Source organism: Neomonachus schauinslandi, chromosome 6, assembly GCF_002201575.2.
Source record: "Neomonachus schauinslandi chromosome 6, ASM220157v2, whole genome shotgun sequence".
Classification (NCBI taxonomy): Eukaryota; Metazoa; Chordata; class Mammalia; order Carnivora; family Phocidae; genus Neomonachus; species Neomonachus schauinslandi.
Window position 1 is genome coordinate 136774698 of NC_058408.1, and position 19629 is coordinate 136794326.

Here is a 19629-nt window from a genome sequence, read left to right on the forward strand (position 1 = left end):
CAGGTCATCATAACTCTACCAAGAGAGAGGAAAAGACTTTGCTGTTGCTCTAGGACTTTGATTGGTCTACTTGAGTTATATGCAGACTCCACTTTCACCTGCCAGACCAATGTGGCAAGAGGGATTGAGCTACTGGGATTGGTCCAGCTAGGTGAGAAGCCCGTGCTTTGCTAAGTCACTGTGTCTAAAGGGGCAGGGTCATGGAAGGAGATAGCATCTTCCATCGACCTGGTTGGTGAAGAGGAGAGCCCCAAAAGAGTGAGGTTATCGCCTGAGAAAAGAAGAATGCTAGACACAAAACCATAAATGTTCAATAAATTTGCTTAGCACAAAACTTAGGTGTAGTCTCTGAATAAATGGACTGATTGTTTTGGAATGGGGGTGAGAAGTTTTCTGAAAATACCTGCTAGGACATGTCTCTCCCAGGAAAGGGAGCTACAGTTGGGTGATAACTTAATGTTGGTAGAGTTTGAATAAACTACATACAGAGACTTAGCACTTCATAATTTTAAAAGTAATTTTACTTGCATCAGCTTTATGAGCTAAAAAGAATTAGCTGTTTTAAATTTCCATTTTAGAGAGTACCAACTGAGTCTCAGAAAAAAAACACTTTCTTATCCAGGATTCCACAACCAGCAAAGTAGGTGGTGACTTTGGATTTAGAATCAGTAGTCCTGACTTCAAATATTTCTTTCATTACACCCAATTCTTAATGAAAGTACAGTCTTTTAAAGGATCGTAACATCGTGCCCAGTTTCAGGAATTGTTTTGGTATGTGATTTTTTCCCCCCAATTTTTATTTAAATGCCAGTTAGTTAACATACAGTGTAATATTCGTTTCATGTGTAGAATTTATTGATTCATCACTTACATACAGCACCCAGTGCTCATCTCTACAAGTGCACTCCTTAACCCATCACCCATTTACCCCATGTGACTTTTAAATTGTATTCATGTCAGTGATTCCCAGTTTATTAAAGTCATGACTCCGAAGACTCCCCGTGCAACCACTAAATTTGCACATTTGTTGTTGACACAGTTTCTTCTAAAGGACCAACTAATTTTTGTTTTCTCTTAGAAATGTTATGGCATCTTTTCATAATTAGGTACTCCATAGGATTATATATAGCCTAGACTCAGTGGCTTAAAGTGGTTCCTAACCCACCAAAGAATGATCCGGTCATCTGCCTGATGTGGTAATTCTCTACTCTGACCAGGAAGGAAAAGGCACATAAAAAATAGAGGTTTTTATATATCACATTTTCTTGTATTCCTAGCAATTCCTTGATATTTATTGTTTGTTTCAGATGAGAAGAAGCAGATGGTTGCAAATGTGGAGAAACAGCTCGAAGAAGCAAAAGAACTGGTAGGTACAGACGTGGTCATATATTGTAACATACAACCAGAGCCTTTTCTGCTGATGCATTTCTCTAGCCTGTTTTATACTATGTAGAAACATGAAACATTTCTGATTAGCATTTTATAATTCGGACTTCCTCAGTTTTTAAGTTGAAGAGAATTTAATAGTTTCTTGGGATTCATGAAAGGTCCACCTTTAATTTTTATTCCTTCATAATACTTTTCATAATAGCTAGAAATAGCTCATGCTTGTTAAAGGCATACTGAGTACCAGACACTGGGTTAAGCATATTACTTGCTTTATAATATTTAATTTTCCCACAAGCCCTGTGAGACAAACGCTATTCATCAAGAAGTGTTAAAGATCTGAGATGTTCCCCTACTTGCTTTGTAACAGGTGGGCTTGCCATAGTTTCATGGATGCTGGCGGAAGACAAGAGATTCCTACGTCAGAGACAAAAGAATTTTATTATGGCAAAAGGTGCTGCCAGTTTCAGCACGCTACCTCAGGTCCCTGAGCCCCAGCTCCCACAGGGTGAGGCAAGTTTGCCTGGAAGAATGCCTACGCACAGTGGAATACCTTACCGGAGGGGAACCTGGAGCCTGGGAAATGCCCTGCTTTGTAGCAGCCTGAGAGCGAGCCTGCTGTTTGTCCCAGAGGGACACAGTATTTCCTCCCCCAGGGCTGCTCCCTGTAAATACAACCCTGAGAAATGGCTTGAGAAAGGAGCGGTCAGGGCCTCGCATTCTTGGCATGCCCAGCAAGACATGTGGGAGCATGAGAGACCCACAGAGGAGTGATTCTCAGTGCCATTCTTGCCCCCATTTTGTAGACGGGGGAAACTGAGGTCTAGAAAGATTAAGTAACTTTGAGGTACCACACCCAGCAAGTGGTGGAGTATGGACTTGTATTTAAATGTGCTAAATCCAGAGCTCCAGCTCATCCACTACTTTTGGATATAAATAAATTTGTAAATCAAGGAACAAAAAGTATTAAAAAGTATTGTGTCCCAGTTTTTGGTTTCAAAGCCAAGTATCACAAGTACAACTCCACTTGTTACTGCATTGTGGTTCCAAATGAGTGTGTCGCTTTCCTAAATACTGAAGGGTGCTAGTTGGGGTTCCTTCAGTACATACTTACTGATTTACTTAGAACAATTCTCCAAGTGTGTTTCTTGTGACCACTGTTACCAGTTCAAGTAAGTTTGGGAGATTAGCTAGCTTAGAAAAATTGGAGGTTGGCATCTTTTTCACTTGTTGTTTTTCTACAGAATCTTCTCGGACCCTGTAGGAGGCTGAGACATTATGAATCTCTGAGAAGGGACTGTAGGAGGCAGCTAAAGCCTGGAGTGTTTCCAGGCTTATTTGACCAACTGACTGACTTTGGCTGACAGGGCCATACGCAGGGGGCTGCCGTTTTAGGAGCTCTGCAGAAGTAGGTGGTTGTCATTCCCCACGACACAGCAGACCTTTGCTCTGTGACTTGGAGGGCTGAGGTATCGAGCTGCACCACACTGCTCCATCTTCTCTGGCTCTTTTCTAGCTGTCAGAATGTCGGATGCTCTCCAGGCTCCAGAAGATTCGCTTCTCACCTCTGCTGTGCTGTCGCCACGGCAGCTTGGCTTCTAACTCCCCAGCTTCGAATGTTTGCCTCTCATTTGACAGTTTCTCCCTTTTTGCAAATGCTTGTCTCCTTACTTTCTTTTCTTTTTATATTCAGCTATTTCTCTCATGCTTTCTGGCCTTCATGTAAAAAGACTGACCTCCTGCATACCGTAGCTGCCAGTTAGGACACCCCTCCCTTCTGGCTGGAAGCTTCCCATCAGTAGTGAGGTGCAGCTGCTCAGTTATTTGGATCTTGAGTTGACCCCTTAAGTTGTTGTTGAGTTTGCAGGAGCAGTTCTTCTGCCTCAAAATCTGTGTTGGTTTGTTGAGCCATCAAGGTATTCAATGATGTTAGAAAGCTGGTTTCCTAATAACCAAGATTTTACTGGACCAAGAAGTATAAAACATAGTCATCCCCTCATGGAGCTTGTAGTCATCTTCAGTCATGACCAACCTCAAGAGTTCTAAGATAGGTGTTTCTATTTGTTTAAAACAATCAGACGGCTGATTTACTTAGTTCCGATGACATCCTTGTTAAGGACACTGTTCATTGTATTACATCTTCTCCTTTGGACAAGGGAGGACCCTGGCAGAAAAACTTCTTTTTGATTTCACTTATTAGGATTACTTGTGTTTCTGCCGAACAACTGGTTTGTATTAATCTCTTGGACGCTGCTTGTCTTGTGATTACCGTGTCCCCCACGTTGTGTTGGCCATCTGAATGTTGGGACAACACGAAACAAGTTCATGTTAACCTTTTTCCTGGTTTCGTTGAAAGTGCTTGTTGTGTGTTTCCTTTTTTTCTTGCCTACTTTTAATTTTGTTTTCAGTGTCTTTATAAAATGCCTTAAACAGCAGTGTAGTTAACTCTTGGATTTTCACTTACGTGTACTTAGGCAGTTATTTGGATGATCCTGCTCACCTTGTTAGAAGTAGGTACTTAATGATGATTTCAAAAAAGTGTTGTTTTTTTTTTAATTTTTAAGAAAGATTTTTATTTGTTCATTAGAAAGAGAGAGAGAGATCACAAGCATGGGGAGCGGCAGGCAGAGGGAGAAGTAGGCTCCCCACTGAGCAAGGAGCCTGACACGGGGCTCAATCCCAGGACCCTGGGATCATGACCTGAGCGGCAGATGCCCAACCGACTGAGCCACCCAGGCGCCCTGAGAGAAGTATTTTAAAAAATTGCCTTGCTGAGTAATTTAATTTATTGGTGCTTCACATTTATGTTGAGGCAGGGCAATAATTTAAGTAGTCACTGTTTAAATCTAATTAAAACTCTCTCTCTCTCAATAAAAATTAAGACCCATGAATTAAAACATGGTTTTCTGGTTTATCTGAGAGCTACTATCATTATTCAGTCTCTAATGCTGGACAAGTAAGAGTTTTATTAGTGATAAGCTTATAGTAGTCATGGAAATAACTCATTAGAATGCTTTAAGAGGTAAAATATAAGCAGCATTTTTGGGTGTGAGTTTATTTGACATGGCCTGAGCCAATTTGCTGGTGGTGGTGGGTTTTATTTTTTAATGCCAAGTATAAATAAGCTACCTCTGATACCTTGTGTCTCTACTTGCTGTATTTCTTCTGCATCATCAGTAATCATCTCTACTATTATTAACATTAATCTAGTCATTACCAAGCAAGAGACATTGTTGTAAGCACATTATAGGAATTATACCATATAATATTTACAGCTGTCCTACAAAAGACTTTCTATTTTTAGAAATGAGAAAAGTAAGCCCCAGAGGAGTTAATAAACCCGTCCGAGACTGCACAACTAGTAAGTAGTGGAGCCTATGATGTGGATGCAGGTGTCTGAATCAAACGCCTGTGTTCTTAACCGTCACACTCTTTTTGTATTGCCTCTCAGTAAATGCGCATGTGTTGTATCCAAAGTGTTATTAATGCCAGATTCTTGAGAAGTATGCGGTTGTGATATCAGCGAGCTTTGTGTAATTTAGTAAATTGCTGTATCCATTTAATGCCATAACATGGTTATAAAGTAGAAGGAGTTAGGCTGAAGGTTGAGATCACATGCTGGTTGGCATGTGATTTTCCTAATCAGAAAAGAGTTTCCAGAAGAATTTTCACCAAATGACTAAGGCTGAGCTGACATTTTCTAGATTTAGGGTAGAAATAATGGTTTGTTTTATGTTCCCATAGTCCTGGTTGGTGGTTTGGGGTCAGAAGACCAAACCAGGTGAGGTTAGACTGAATGCTAGAACACACCAAAGGTATTAAAATTGTTATTATTGAGGATGTTTGGATTAATGCATATGTTTGAAAAAAAACCAAACATTCTTGACAAAGTGAGCGCTTTGGCACTCTGCATGTCACTAGCAAACACTCAGGAACTATTTATTTGTTGACGTAAACAAAAGTTAAGCCCCAAAGCAGTCCCATTGTTATTTGATCATAGGCAGCTAGCTCCCTCGGCCTGGCTCCTCAGGTGTAAAACGAGAAATTGGGATTAAATCCTTTCAGCTCTAAATGTCTGGCCAAATAAAGTATAAGCATATGATTTAAGTCACGTTTTCCTCTCACCCTGCCAGCTTGAACAGATGGATCTGGAAGTCCGAGAGATACCACCCCAAAGTCGAGGAATGTACAGCAACAGGATGCGAAGCTACAAGCAAGAAATGGGCAAACTTGAAACAGATTTTGTGAGTCAGATTCCCCCTCTCTGTCATATTTACCAATCTTTAAACTGCATTTTCACCTCTGTTTTCTGTTGTTTCCTCCACACGCCTCAGTTAGCCTGATATGCATAGTCTCTGGGAGCTGGTGCAAGAGACAGCACAGTTTTTATAATTTATGGCTTGGGGGTCTAAAAATACTTGAAGAGCTAGCTAATGATGGAATATGAGGTACGTTGGATTGCTGACTCACAGATAGATCCAAAGCATGTCATCCTCTGAGTTTAGAAAGTATTTATTGATACTTAGCATTTATTAGAATTTTGAAACCCAATTTTGGGCTTTTCTTAGTCTGCAGCCTTTCAGATGCAGTGTTCATAGATGGACTTCAGGGGCACATGAATGTCCTGAAATTATATAGGTATTTTTGGATGTCCATTCCCATGTGCACTTTTCTCCTGGGATAGGCGCCATAGGCTTTATTAGAGTCTTAAAAGGATATGTTACACTCCTCCCACCAAAAGGACAAAAGTAATTCAACTAATTATTTATACAAGTGATCCTTTATACCAGTTGCTCCAAGAGAATATTCAGCTTTCTCTTCCTATGTATCCGACTTTCAACTCTACCTACTTTATACAAATTTAAGAATGCAAATTTAAACATAACATGTTGAAATTGTTAGTAATTAAAAAGTAATAGGAGTTTGAAAGATAGAGCTGAGCAGTTCCACTTCTGGATATATATCCAAAAGAATCGAAAGCAGGGTTTTTATATTTGCACACCCATGTTCATTGCAGCATTATTCACAAAACCAGAAGATGGAAGTAACCCAGGTGTCCAGCAGCAAATGAATGGATAAACAGAATATGGTACATGCATATTACCCAGCCTTAAAAATGGTGGAAATTCTAATGTATGCTATGACATGACATGACATGCTTGAGAACATTATGCTAAGTGAAATAAGCCAATCATGAAAGACAAACAGTATATGATTCTGTTTATATGTACCTAGAGTAGTCAAAGATAAGAGACAAAGTAGAATGGTGGTTACTAGGGACTGGAGAGAGGGGGAAACAGGCAGTTATTGTTTAATGGGTGTAGAGTTTTAGTTTTGCAAGATGAAAGGTTCTAGAGATCGGTTGCTCAACATGTGAATATATTTAACACTACTAAACTGTACACTTAAAAATGGTTCAGATGGCAAATTTTATGTTATGTGTATTTACTACTTAAAAAAAAAAAAGATACAGATGAAGAACTGAGCTTTACCTGTAAATGACAGAGGAGTCATGTCTTGGTATGTGAATCAACTTCATTTCTGACCCTGGGGTCCAAATTCATAAAGAAAGTCAGGAATTTATGAGGGTCTTTCTGCCTCTGTTCCTGCCTTAAGTGTCTTGCTTATGGAGGCTGGGTCTTCTAGACTACAGTGGTACCAGACCCAGTAGAAATCCCCCTAGAATCTGGAGATAGGGTGATTTGCAGTTATGCATATTTATTTTATATTTTGATGGATACTTTCCTGAGAAGTCGAGATAGGGTACGTCAGTGACTCTGATGCAGTTGCCTTTTAAATTGTCTTTCCATTAATTAAAAAAAAAATTGGAATCCACCATGGGCCTAAATTCAGAAAAGAAGCATAACTGCCTAGCTCCTGTGCTCTGTGCTAGATAAAACCTTCTCTAATTGCTTTGTGAAAGGTGGGTTCTCTTAGGGAGAATATGAGGTATAATGAGAAAATTTAAATTGATTTGAGAATTTGACAACTCAAATTTATACTTAGACAATTCTAATTAAAATTAATGTTTCAATATGAATGATGATAGTAAAGTAAAATATTTATGAGGATTATTTTAGTTTGCTAACCTCATCTTTATGAAACACCTTTATACAGATTGCTCTCTTGGTTTCTAAAATAACAAATTATATTAGTTTGTGAGGGCTGCCATGATAAAGTACCACAGACTGGATGGTTTAAACAACAGAAATTTATTTTCTCACAGTTCTGGAGATTGAGAGTCTGAGATCAAGGTGTCAGCAAGGTTGGTTTCTTCTGAGGCCTCTCTCCTTGGCTTGGAGATGGCTGTCTTCTCCCTGGGTCTTCACATGGTCTTTCCTCTGTTTGTGTCTATGTTCTGATTTCTTCTTCTTAGAAGGAGACCGGTCACATTGGATTAGAGCCCACCCTGGTGGCCTTGTTGTAACTCAGTTAACTCTTCTCCAGATGCAGTCACTTTCTGAGGTACCAAAGGTTAGGACCTCAACATATAAATTGAGATAGTAGACATAATTCAGCTCATAACGCTGAATTTAGTTTTAATCTTTTCTTCTTAAAAATTTTTTCAGAAATTAAATTGCTTCTGTTGCTTATAAGTCAGCTAGCTCAATCTTCATTGTTTTTTTTTGGTCTCCTGAAGAATATAATCTGGTTAGATCCAAATCTGGTATTTGGATATTGTATGCTTGGGTACATATTTCTTAGGCATATTTTCTGTTTTAAAGAAAAATGGAATCAGTAACTGTGATCTGAATACCTGTTCTCCAGGCTATCATTAAAAATTCATGTATTTATGTGGATAATTATTAGCACAACTTTCTTCGATTGTCAGGAGGCATCCTTTACCACTACCAGCCCCCACCTTCCATGGTATAGTGACTTAAAGTTTATAAAGTGCTTTAACATATACTATTTCATTTCATTGTATGAGGAGTAGACAGAGTAGATGTGGATGACTATCCTCATTTTATGCATGATAGAACCAAGAAGTTCAGATTGATTCTGCATGCCATTCAACACATCATTCTCAAGCCCAGCTGTGTGTAAGACATTGCTCTAAGTGCTTGGAAAAAGCTGTGATTAAGATAAAGTTCTTGTTCTCATGGAATTTAAACTCTAGTGGGAAAGACAAGAAACAAATAAACAAATACATCTATATCATAATTTCAGGGAGTGATGAGTGCTATAAATGAAAATAAAGTGAGTAAATGGGTGAGAGTGGCTAGCACAGTGGTCATGGCTGTTTTGGCTAGGGTGTTCTCTGTGGCGTGAGAGAGAGAGGAAGAGGCGCATGTGTTTACAGAGGGAGGCAGAGGAAAGATCTGCAAGGGCGTCGTAGACATGGTAAAGACCTTGGCTTTTACTCTGGTTTGATGAGAAGCCTTTGAGAAGTGAGTGGTCCTTTGATGCCTCTTCTACAGCTTCCTCCACTTTTCCTTACCACACCACGTGAGGTATTCGAACAGGGTATAGAAAATAGGTACATAATTCCCTTTTGATTCATATTATCTTTTTATATTTAATTCTTTTATGTTTAAAGGAATGAAGGCTATCTTCTTAAAAACATTTGATAACTTTCTTATGGTGCTATACCTAGAAACATTGAACCCCAAGAAAAATAGCACAGATGGTCCTTCATTGTTATTGCAAATGAAGCAGATGTGCTATTCCCCTTGTGACGTCGAGACCTTGGGGGATCATTTGTACCGATGAGGAAGGGCAGAGGACAGCTCAGTACTTCTTTCTTCGACTCTTACCGTCTACTTGTTTTCTTTTCTCGGCCCCTCCTCCTCCTCAGCCTGTTGCTTAGACACTAGATTCTTCAGGCTTCTCCGCTGACTCCCAGTGTCTTACTCTGTGTGGCATCATCCACTCCTGTGGCTTCAATGACTGGGTCTACACCAACCTGCATTTCTGACCCAGACCTCTATAGCTCTAGATTAATACTTCTTACTACTTACTTTATTCCAGAGTCCCTTAAACACAAACACTTAAATTTGACAAGTTCCAGTCACTTCCGAGTTAATCTTTAATTTCTCCCTCGCCATCACTTTGCACGTCCAGTTGATCACTGAGAATTAGCAGTCCTGCCCTCAAATATCTCCCACTCTCATCTCCACTACTAGAAGCTCTCATGTTTTCTCATCTCAATGTTTGTAGCAGCCTTTCCTCCTTCTATTCTTCTCCCGCTCTAAACCACGCTCTGCACCAGTCTCGAATTATCTTTCTAACACACTGATCTGAATATGTCACATTGTTCTACAAAATCCCATGGACTGCTCATTGCCTGCTGAATAAAATCCGGGTCAGCTAGTAGGTTTTCTGTTCTGTTCCATTCCTTCTTCACATGTCTAGGAATTTTATTATCACATGCTTGGTATTATGGATCATACATTGTTAAAAGCCTAGATTTTGTTGGTTTCCTTTAGAGTGGTGCATCTCAACCTTTTCTTCATTATCACCACCCCCTCAAGGAACCTTTTTAGACTTTTTTTCCCCCACAATTTCCCCTTCCTCCTCCCACGGCCATCAAATTTTAATGCTACAGATATATATCTGTACATACTATGAATGACCCTTTGGAGGGCCTCATGTCTCTGTAATGTCTAAAATTTTTCATCCTGTCAAGAACCAATTTTTGCCTCCACGGCATTTTATCACCTCTGCTGTCAATGCATGTTTTAGAGAATTTTTTTTCTTTTTCTTTTTTTAAGTAAGCTCTATGCCAGCATCAGGCTTGAACTCCCAACCCTGAGATCAATGGTCACATGTTCTACCAACTGAGCCAGCCAGGTACCCCCTAGAGAATGTTGAGCTTTATTTGGGCAAGCAGATAACTTACTAACAGATCAGATTGATCCTCTCAAGGCTATTGTTAAAGTGTTTAAGGACATGTCTAGAGTAGACCTACTTTTGAGGTATGGCTTTTCTTGGCTTCCATTTGAATGACTGGAGCATTCAATGACTGCTCTGCTTGTGTTTGGTCAGAATTCTGTCTCCCTGCTTTGGGTGACCTCCAGAATCTCCATTCCATCCATAGCCCCCCAGTACTTGTTCTCTGCAAGGCTTTGTGGGATCTTGCCCTCCGCATATGCAAATTCATTTTCCTCCATAGGCTGAAGGAGAACCCTTTATAGATTTCTGGAGCCCCTTCTCTGTGTAGCTCCCTTCTCTTTATTACTGTGCTAAATTCTCTCCATCTCAATCCCAAACTCCAGTGTCTGCCTCTTAAGCTCAGTGACACGCTGTGCTCCATCTGCATTCTATCTCCACATGCTGTAGTCTGGAAAGTACCTACAGGCTGAGAACCATAGCAATTGTAAGGCTCATTTGAAGTGCTTCTCTTCTCCAGAGGATTGTACTTCTACACTGCCTGTTGTCCAGTTTTTGAAAAACAATTGTTACATACATTTTGTCCATTTTTAGAGTTGTTTAGAGTGGGAGGATTAGTCGTGTACCAATTACTCTCATGAGTGGCATAAAAGTTCGGTGTACTTTTAATGTTTATTAGTATTTAGCAGATAATTGTGTGCATCTGAAAATTAAATAATAATCTAGTGTTTACAATGATTTATGTCATATATTTTAATTTGTAACTGAATAAATAAAGCTGCTTAAAAGATTTTAAAAATCAGGTTATAGTTTGTATTCATAATTGTGGGAAGTTAAGGGAAGGCAGTGGTCATCGTTGTGTTCCCTTTTATACTGTTGCTGTTCATGATGATACTCTATTATTCTGGACATTTGGCCTCCAAAAGCCTCCTGTTGTTTATTTTTGGCTTCTTACGGTCTCAGTGTAAGTTGGGAATATTAGGCCAGAGAAGTTAGAATCCAGTCATCTTATTTTTAGATGAGGAAATGGAGGACCAGGAAGACCAAATGTTGTTTAGAGCCAGGGCCAGAATCAAATCATCTAAACACACTTTCTTATGTTTTCTCCATGATCCTTTGCAATCCCCCATCTCCAACTTCATGTTTCCATAAATACCAATTTAATATCCTCTTTATGTATTTGAAAACATTTTTAAGTGAGAATTCATATATTTAAATTGTTCTGGTAATTTCTTTCTTCAATATTGCTGTAAGGTTAGCTAGAGCAGTGTCATGTCAGGATATTCCAGGGAAATGAGCCAACCAAAAGTGGGGGATATGGAGTAGAGGATTTTTCAAGTTTAAGATTACTATTTCTTAAGAAAATAAAATCAATCAAACAAAAAACCCCTAAACTTGTACAAACAAAAAACCTAACGTTGTATAAAATGTTTGACCAAGCCTCATAAGAAAAAAAAGAAGGAGCAAGTACATGATGTACCAGGATAAGGTTCCAAAAGTCACATAAGGACATGGTGTGTTGAATGCCTTTTACATCTCTGATATTGTACTGGGGTGCTGGCGCCATCTTGTGGTATATTTGTGTAGTTGCATATTCTTTTTTTCTTGTAACAAAGCTGAACTTCCTTTAAGATGGACACGCACATACAGTATTTGGGGTGGAGGAATTGATTGTAATGAATGTTAGAAGTAGGGCTTTTTAGCCCCTGTCTCAAGTTCACTTCTATCCCAGGTCATTGGTGCCCGAATGCTGTCCTTTTCCTATTTGGCAGACTATGTGATGTGATTGTTAGACCAGCTCCTAGTGCAAAGCTGTCTACATCAGAGAATGGCACTTCTATTGACAGTCTCAGCAGTGAGGCTGAATGGTCCTAGAAACCCAACTACCTGCAGACTATCGGAGTTGGTCCCTTAGGTCAGGGTTCAAAGGATGTTGTGGAACAGCTTGAAGCTTTTACTGCTACTACCTGCACTCTCTTTTAACAGGTGAATGGACAACTTGAGTATCCGAGTTTATGAGTGAAGCCAGTAGCCGTATTCTGTTTTTGTTTTTTTTTTTAAAGTCTAAGATAGACTAAAGAAGTGGAAATGAGAAAGTTGAACTCTTTTAAATTTTGATTTTTGTTGAAAGGTCAAGAACTTGATGCTTCTGTTTACATTTTATCTTTTCTGTTCTTACGACTCCCTGGGATATTTTACTTCTATTCTGTGGCAGCTGTAGAAAACCATGAAATCATGTTTTAGAGATTTAGATAGTGTCAGAGGTAATATGTTGTAATTATAGCATCAGCTTATCCTTCTTGCAGGAACATAAGTGCATTCTAGAAGGAAGTAAGGCAGCCAAAGTGGACAGAACCATTCCAGAAAAGAAATTTTCTCCCACTATGTGCACTTAATAAATATGCTTACATTTAAAAAAATTACATTTGTTTTTTGATTCTCTGTAAAAATAATACCTGCTCATTATAGAATATTCTGAAAATAAAGAAGAGTAGAAAGAAGAAAAAAAACACCTTATTCCTATTACCCCAAAAGATCCACATTCTACATTTTGATTTGTTTTCTTCCAGTCTTCCCTTCCCCTCTCCCTTGCATAATTTATTGTTTTATTTTACATAATAATGATGTTTCTCAACTCACGGTTTTTCCGCCTTTTTTTAACACAAGATTCTAACGTTGGTATTTTTCAGTTCTATAAATTCAGAATCATTTTAGTGGGTGCATAATATTTCAATCAGTGATACTAGTTCATCTTTTGTTGAATTGTAATATATTTCCATTTATTCCCTCTGTAATTTATTGTGCTACGATGAACATATTAGAGCAGGATTATTTCATCAGGGTCATTTCTCAGAGGGCAGATTATCAAGTCAAAGAGTTTCAACAATATTATGGCTCTTATTAAAATATCCCTTGGAATTACATTTTTAGTGTGACTCATCGGATCATTTTTGTTGTACTTTCTCCATATCTTCTCTGTGTTAGAATGTGATGAGAAATAAAATCATAGGCCACCCAGGGCTGGATATTTTAAATACATTACTCATTTAATCTACAACTGTATGAGAAAGATACTGTTACCTGTCATTATGGAGATTTTACAACTCTAAAATTAGACACAACTGAGATTTCTTTCTCTAAGCTACTCTTCCATGGAAGATATATTAATATTGGTAAGGCAAGCAGATATTCCTGGCTCTCCATATCTGTCTAAAACTGAACTCATTTTACATTTTCAATATTTCTTAAACACAAACTGAAGACTATATTAGTTATCTTGATATGATGTGGCCCTTAAGGGAGAAAGTAACACTACATTTATGTGCACATATGTGATTTTCCTCGTTTGTAATTATTTCCTTAAGACAGTTGTTCCTAAAGCCCTGCTGTATGAAACTGTTAAAAAAAAAAAATCATCAGGCCAGTGGCCTTCTTTGTTTGTAGGATTCTCATTCTAGGCACTGACCCTGGTAAATCTTCTACTCACGGAGACTCCAATAAATCCAGAGGCTGACACAGGAAATGGACCCACTGGATAGGGAAGAAACCAAAAGGCTATTTTCGGCTGTAGTGATACCAGAAGGGGGCTGATCTCTGCATGTGTGTCACTCTGGTCTCCTAATCCAAGACGCTGTAAAGGTTCATGTTCTTGACCCTTCTCACCTGCAAAAATAACTTCCACGTCCAAATTACCTGCAAAAAAAACTTCCACATCCACTGTAGTCATTCACCATGTTGAAGTGTATACTGATGCAAATACATCTGTGTGTGTGCATTCACGTGTTCTGTGCATGTAAGTCATTTAATTGGTGTCAGATCTCTCATTGGACTGTGCAATTTTATTGGAATATTTATTCTTACCTAAACTTATGAATTTTTTTAATCATTGGAATTAAAGTTATAGTGCCATTTTATGGCAGAGAGAGCAAATTTTTGCCACAACATTATGGCATCTCTAGCAGTTTGAGTTTTCTAAGCAGATGAAGTGTATTTTTACAGTGCTAAATTCCTTTAACACAAACAAAAGAATAGAAAGCTTATTGGTTTTAATGTAGTTGTCTCTGCTTATAATCCTTCTTAAATGACTTAACAAATTATTATCGACTTTTCTGTTGTTTGCTTGTTTTGCCTAGCCTCTCTGATCTCACCTAAGAAGTAAAGAGGAAAGGTAAAAACAGGTTAAGATTTTTGAAAGATTAATCGTAGCCTGTGGCAAATTTGGGTTCATTGTTAGTAAAAAAATGGAAATTTTTTTTTGAAAATTTTTTTTTTTTTTTTTTTTTTTTAAAGGCACTGGTAGTAACTGAAATTACTGCCTCATGAATAAAATATTTCTGATGGGATTTGCATTTCTATATTGGCTGAAGACACTGTTGAATGTTTTATTAACCAGCCCAGTGCAACTGTCAGCCTATTAAAGAGATCCAATGGTCCCTGTTTAGATAAATAAACTAAATAAATCCAATTCGTCAAATTGTATTCCTGGCTGTTTATTTTCCATTCTTTTGATGTACAGTTTATTTTAAGTTAAAGCCACATTGGTTTAAAAATTAATGGGAAAATGTTATTTGGTGTTTGGAACATGAAGAAGCTAATTGCCATCGTCAAAAAGCCAGCTCTGTTTTAATGTTAAATTGTTTGCTCATGAATAGTAAACTTTTTACTGGTTGCTTATAAACTGTCCCATGGTCAAAAATAGTCTGATATTCTGTAAATATATGGTCAGAGGCTGCGTTATCAAGAGTTGTGGAACCCCTGTGTAATTCTCTTGGAAAAGCACTAAGTAGTTTTAGAGACAAGACTTTTTACTTGGTTTTGCCTTTGAGTCATTCTCATTTTTCATGTGTGGTATACTTTCCTTGGAAAGAAAAGTAGCTCATTGATTTTTAAATGAAATGCTTTTTTATCGAAGTACTTGCCAGTCACTCTCCTGGTAAATGCCAAACAGTAAAGTGGGACGGTGATGATCTGGTAGTGATGATGCTGGAGCAACCCAAAGCCTCAAGGTCATGGCTCCACACAGAACTGTTGCCCACATGTTCATCACCCTCTTAAAGCTTATGTTCTAGGGATCTTGAAACTCACACCTGCATTATGTAACACCAAGGACTGAACTAGAAGTTTCCTACTTAAGTCCTAGGGTTACAAACATATTCTAATAAAGTGTGTCAGTTTTGTACTTTGCTACATTGACGTAAATTAGCAACTGGGAATGACACATGGTGGTTCTGACTTTTACTTCTTTTTTTGTGAATCCTCAGTTGCTCTTTATGCCATTCTTATTGTCTTTTATCTAGTTCTACGTTTGTGAGGTTCAGAACAAAACTTAAAACAGATTAGGCACTTCTGACTTAGCATATCGCTTTCAGGAGCATTGGGCTGCTGCTGATGAAGACAAGCCAGAAGTGATCTCTCAGGTGAAGGGTTTTAAACTGTGGAATACTAGCTGAAGAGCTTTGCCATGTCGACTATTTTCAGCTTCCCTGTACAAGAAGTTAAAATGGGGTAGAAGAGATTCCAACCAGAGACTTTTTTTCTCTGGATTCCAAGTCCTTTTAAAAGCTTACCAGGAAACGGTCTCATTTTTTTGCTTAGGTTGTTTTGTTTAACTTTGTGTGTTTTAGTTCCCCCAAATGGAAGAATCATATTTAAGAGTAAAAACAAATAACAAATGTGGAGTCAAATTGCTCTTTTGGCTTTTCCTTTAAGAAGTTCATAAGATCATGGATTAAAAGCTTTTCTAGAAATCCCTCTGAAATGCTTAAGTGTGGTCAAATTTAGGAACATCAAGAAATGGGACCCCATCCTTAGTGCATTTTATTAGTTCTTGAAGTTCCTCATGTCTTTGCAAATTCACATTTGCAAATCTGGGACTTAGAAATCTACTATGAAAATGGAGATTTGGGGGGGCACCTGGGTGGTGCAGTCGGCTGAGCATCTGACTCTTGGTTTGGGCTCAAGTCATGATCTCAGGGATTGAGCCCGCATCGGGCTCCGAGCTCAGCGTGGAGAGTCTGCTTGAGACTCCCTCACCCTCTCCCTCTGCCCTTGCCCCGCTCCACTAAACTAAGTACATAAATATTTGACAAAGCAAAAGAAGAGAAAAGAAAATGGAGATTTCTATTATTGGTTATGAAGAATTTGCTCTGTAATTGCGTTCTTAAAATGGAGTGAGTGTCAGATTTTATGGTTTGGAAAGTTACACTGCATGGCATTGGCCTTAGTGTGAAATGTCTGATTATAGAAATGAAATGAGTTCCTGAAAAATGTATTATGTGCTTTAAAACAAGAGACGTCTTTGCCAATCTCTTCTGAATTTTTTACCTGATACTCTTTGACTTTCGTAATGGAACATTGCATTTCTGCATATTGAATGACTGACATTTTTTGTTTCATTGTTTTCTTATTTTGATCTTTTTGTATAAACTTAGTCTACAAATAAATTTCAGCTGAAGTTAAGACTAGGTTTGTCTTATTTATGGACGTATGTGCTTTTTAAAGTGAAGCTTAGAAAGGAGAAAACTATCTCCATAATTAGAATCTTACAGATTATATTCTGTTTAGTTTCAGTGAAGCTTAAATTTTTCTTTTTCTCCATTTTTTTAAAGAACATGATTCAGTGCTATTCATTTCAAATGCTGTCTGATCCAGGGCCCCTATTTGACGGCTTTATTTACACTTCAAAACAATCATGTATATATTGTTAGACATTTGTTAGAAATGGTCCATCCCATATTTTTCTGATATTGTGTGCAAGCTAAATTTGGTCATGGACTACTTCGTTAGAAGAGGAAGTGTGAAATTGTGAGAATAGCCCAGGAACTGTAGGCTTGAGACCTCAGATGTGGCATATTCATCCTGTGCTACAGTTTCTGTATCTGCAAATTTAGATCATCATATCGGTTCTGCCTCCCTAATGGGTAAATAGGAATGTCAAATAAAATAAGAACTGTGCAAGGACTTTGAGAACGGCACTAATTTTTAGTCAGTGACTTCCCTGTGCACAAGTGGTGATCCTAGAATTAAAGAGTTTAGAGGTGGTAAAGCCAGAAGATTCCTTCAATAATCCAAAAATGTAAACCCTCTTTCTCAGTGCTTCAGTAGACTGACTGCCATCTACACAAAGGATTGAGACTTGAAATCTTCCTTCTTATTCTCAGATATGACCTTGTAAGTTGCAGTGCTTTTATATTCTAGTGCATTTTGTTTTGTAAAAAACATCTTAGAAATTGATCTATATAAGCAGTTTCTTTTTGACCTTGTGGTAGGAGATTCAGAATTATAAGGTAGAAGAATCATGGTACTGTATGTTATTTTATATCACTTTATTACATGTTTCATATGACTAATTAGAGTTATGGTTGTGCTGAGTTTTTCATCTAGAGCTAAAAATATATGTTAAATTATTTACTTTGGATTTCCTTCCCATTCTTTCCCTAATTTCTGATAACTGACATTTCCCAGAAACTATTAGAAGTCACTATTTTTGCATTGTTATGTCACTGGCCTAACATACATATCAGCATTGAGAAGGAGAAGGTGAGAGATTCTATAGTACCTGTTAAATATTGTCATTAATAGCAACAAAGAATGGGCGTTAGCCTACCTAAAGACAACCGAATAGCTTGATATTTCAAAGTTCCAAACATTGTCATGTGCTGAGAATTTGGTTTAGAATACACCCAAATATATAAGGCAAGATAGTACACAACTAGAAAAAATATGGTGGAAGCTAAAATTATTTAAATTCTCACTAGTAAAACAAATAATATTAGAATTAATTTCAAACTAAAGAACAAATGAGGGGCGCCTGGCTGGCTCAGTCAGAAGAGCATGAGACTCTTGATTTTGGGTTGTGAGTTCGAGCCCCACATTGGGCATAGAGATGACTTACATAAATAAATGTTGAAAAAAAAAATAAAGAACAAATTAGGAAGCTGAGGAAGAGAACTTTCACGCTTGTGTTCTTTCTATCCACTTCACTCATAGTTTGAATTTTGGTGGTTTTGAACAATTTGTTGTTGTTTTGTAATAGATTACTATAAATAATTTATGTATACTTAGTATCCATTATGTGTCAAGCATTGAGTAAGTGGTCAAAAGATGAGTAAGACATATTTTTCAAGAAGCTCGCAGTCTTTATAATAATGTGGTAAGTGAAATTGGAGAGGCTCTGATGGGATAGTGTATGAGAGGGTATGCTTTCAGGGAGGGGCAGCCCCGTGGAACTAAAGGTTCCACGAGCAGGTCACAGCCCCAAACTGAGACTTGAAGTACGAGAAGGAACATCAGAGAAGCAGGATTGATTCAGGTTGGAAGTACCAGGTAAACAAAGTGGGGGGGGGGTGGTATTGATGGAAAGGAGGAAGGGGAGGCCCAAAGTGTCTGATATCACATCAGGTGTAAAATATGGGGCTGGTGCCTTAGCTCCAAACTTCACTACGCATTGAATCATCTGGGGACCGTAGAAAATCCTGAGGCCCAGCGCCCACTCCCAGACTTTACAATTTGACTGGTACAGGGTGACTCGGGCATCAGAGCTTGACGAGCTTGAGAGCTCAGTAAAGCCTCGCTGGTTAAGTTGAGCTCAGCCTTTGTCTCAGTTGTGATTCAGAACCATTGAAAGACTACACGTGCTGGATAATGTGGTTTCTTTATATTAGGTGAAGCATCTGAAAGGATGAAGCTCTTCTTTCCTGAGAGTTGCAGTGGGCCATTTTAACTTATTTTCATTTTTTTCTTTCAAATCTTCAGTGCTATTACTTTACATACTTTTTTTAAGTTGGCAAATCCAGTATTTTACAGTAACAGTTGCCCACATTTCTTTTGTATCAATTAAGAAATTGCTTTAAATTTAATTTCCTTTTGGTTTAAAGTTACGTGCTATGATAACCTTTATTTGGGGAAAACAGAAGCCATAGCATGAAACCATAACCAGAGCATAGCATAGCATAGTTTTTCTCCCTAGGTGGCAAAACGAGCATTTTAAACTTTCACTTGAGCTTAGAGCAAAACAAAACCCTCAGCCTTTAATTTCATGCTACTAAATAGACTGTGCCTTTGACCTCTTAAGACAGTGCCAATAGAACATCTTCACATGAATTTTTTTTTTGTCTGTAAATATTCACTTTTAACTGCTTTGGAAACAGGCATATTAAAACCCCTTTTAAGAATGGAATAGTTATAAAGTTTGTGTGTGTGTGTGTGTTTTGTTTTTAGATTTAGTAGGAAAAACTATATATATATATATTTTTTTTCCTTCCCTTGTGAAGTCTTGCAAGACTGATTGTAACTTAATTTTGTACAAGAATTGTCAAGAAATTGCTAGTAATCTCTAATCAGAAAAAGAAGTACAGATGATGGATAAATAGGATTCTGTTATGGCCAACATCTTCATTGATCTTAACAGAA

The 19629-nt window shown here is 38.0% G+C and overlaps 1 protein-coding gene across 3 annotated transcripts in view; it reads left to right on the top strand.

Annotated features, from left to right (window-relative positions):
- VTI1A (vesicle transport through interaction with t-SNAREs 1A) overlaps positions 1-19629 on the top strand; it is a 346286-nt gene that overhangs the window by 9701 nt on the left and 316956 nt on the right. For all 3 annotated transcript variants that reach the window (XM_044916605.1, XM_044916604.1, XM_021699588.1), the window contains exons 2-3: positions 1308-1366; positions 5520-5630. In XM_044916605.1, the coding sequence (XP_044772540.1) occupies positions 1308-1366; positions 5520-5630 (170 nt within the window). The remainder of the gene's footprint in view (positions 1-1307; positions 1367-5519; positions 5631-19629) is intronic.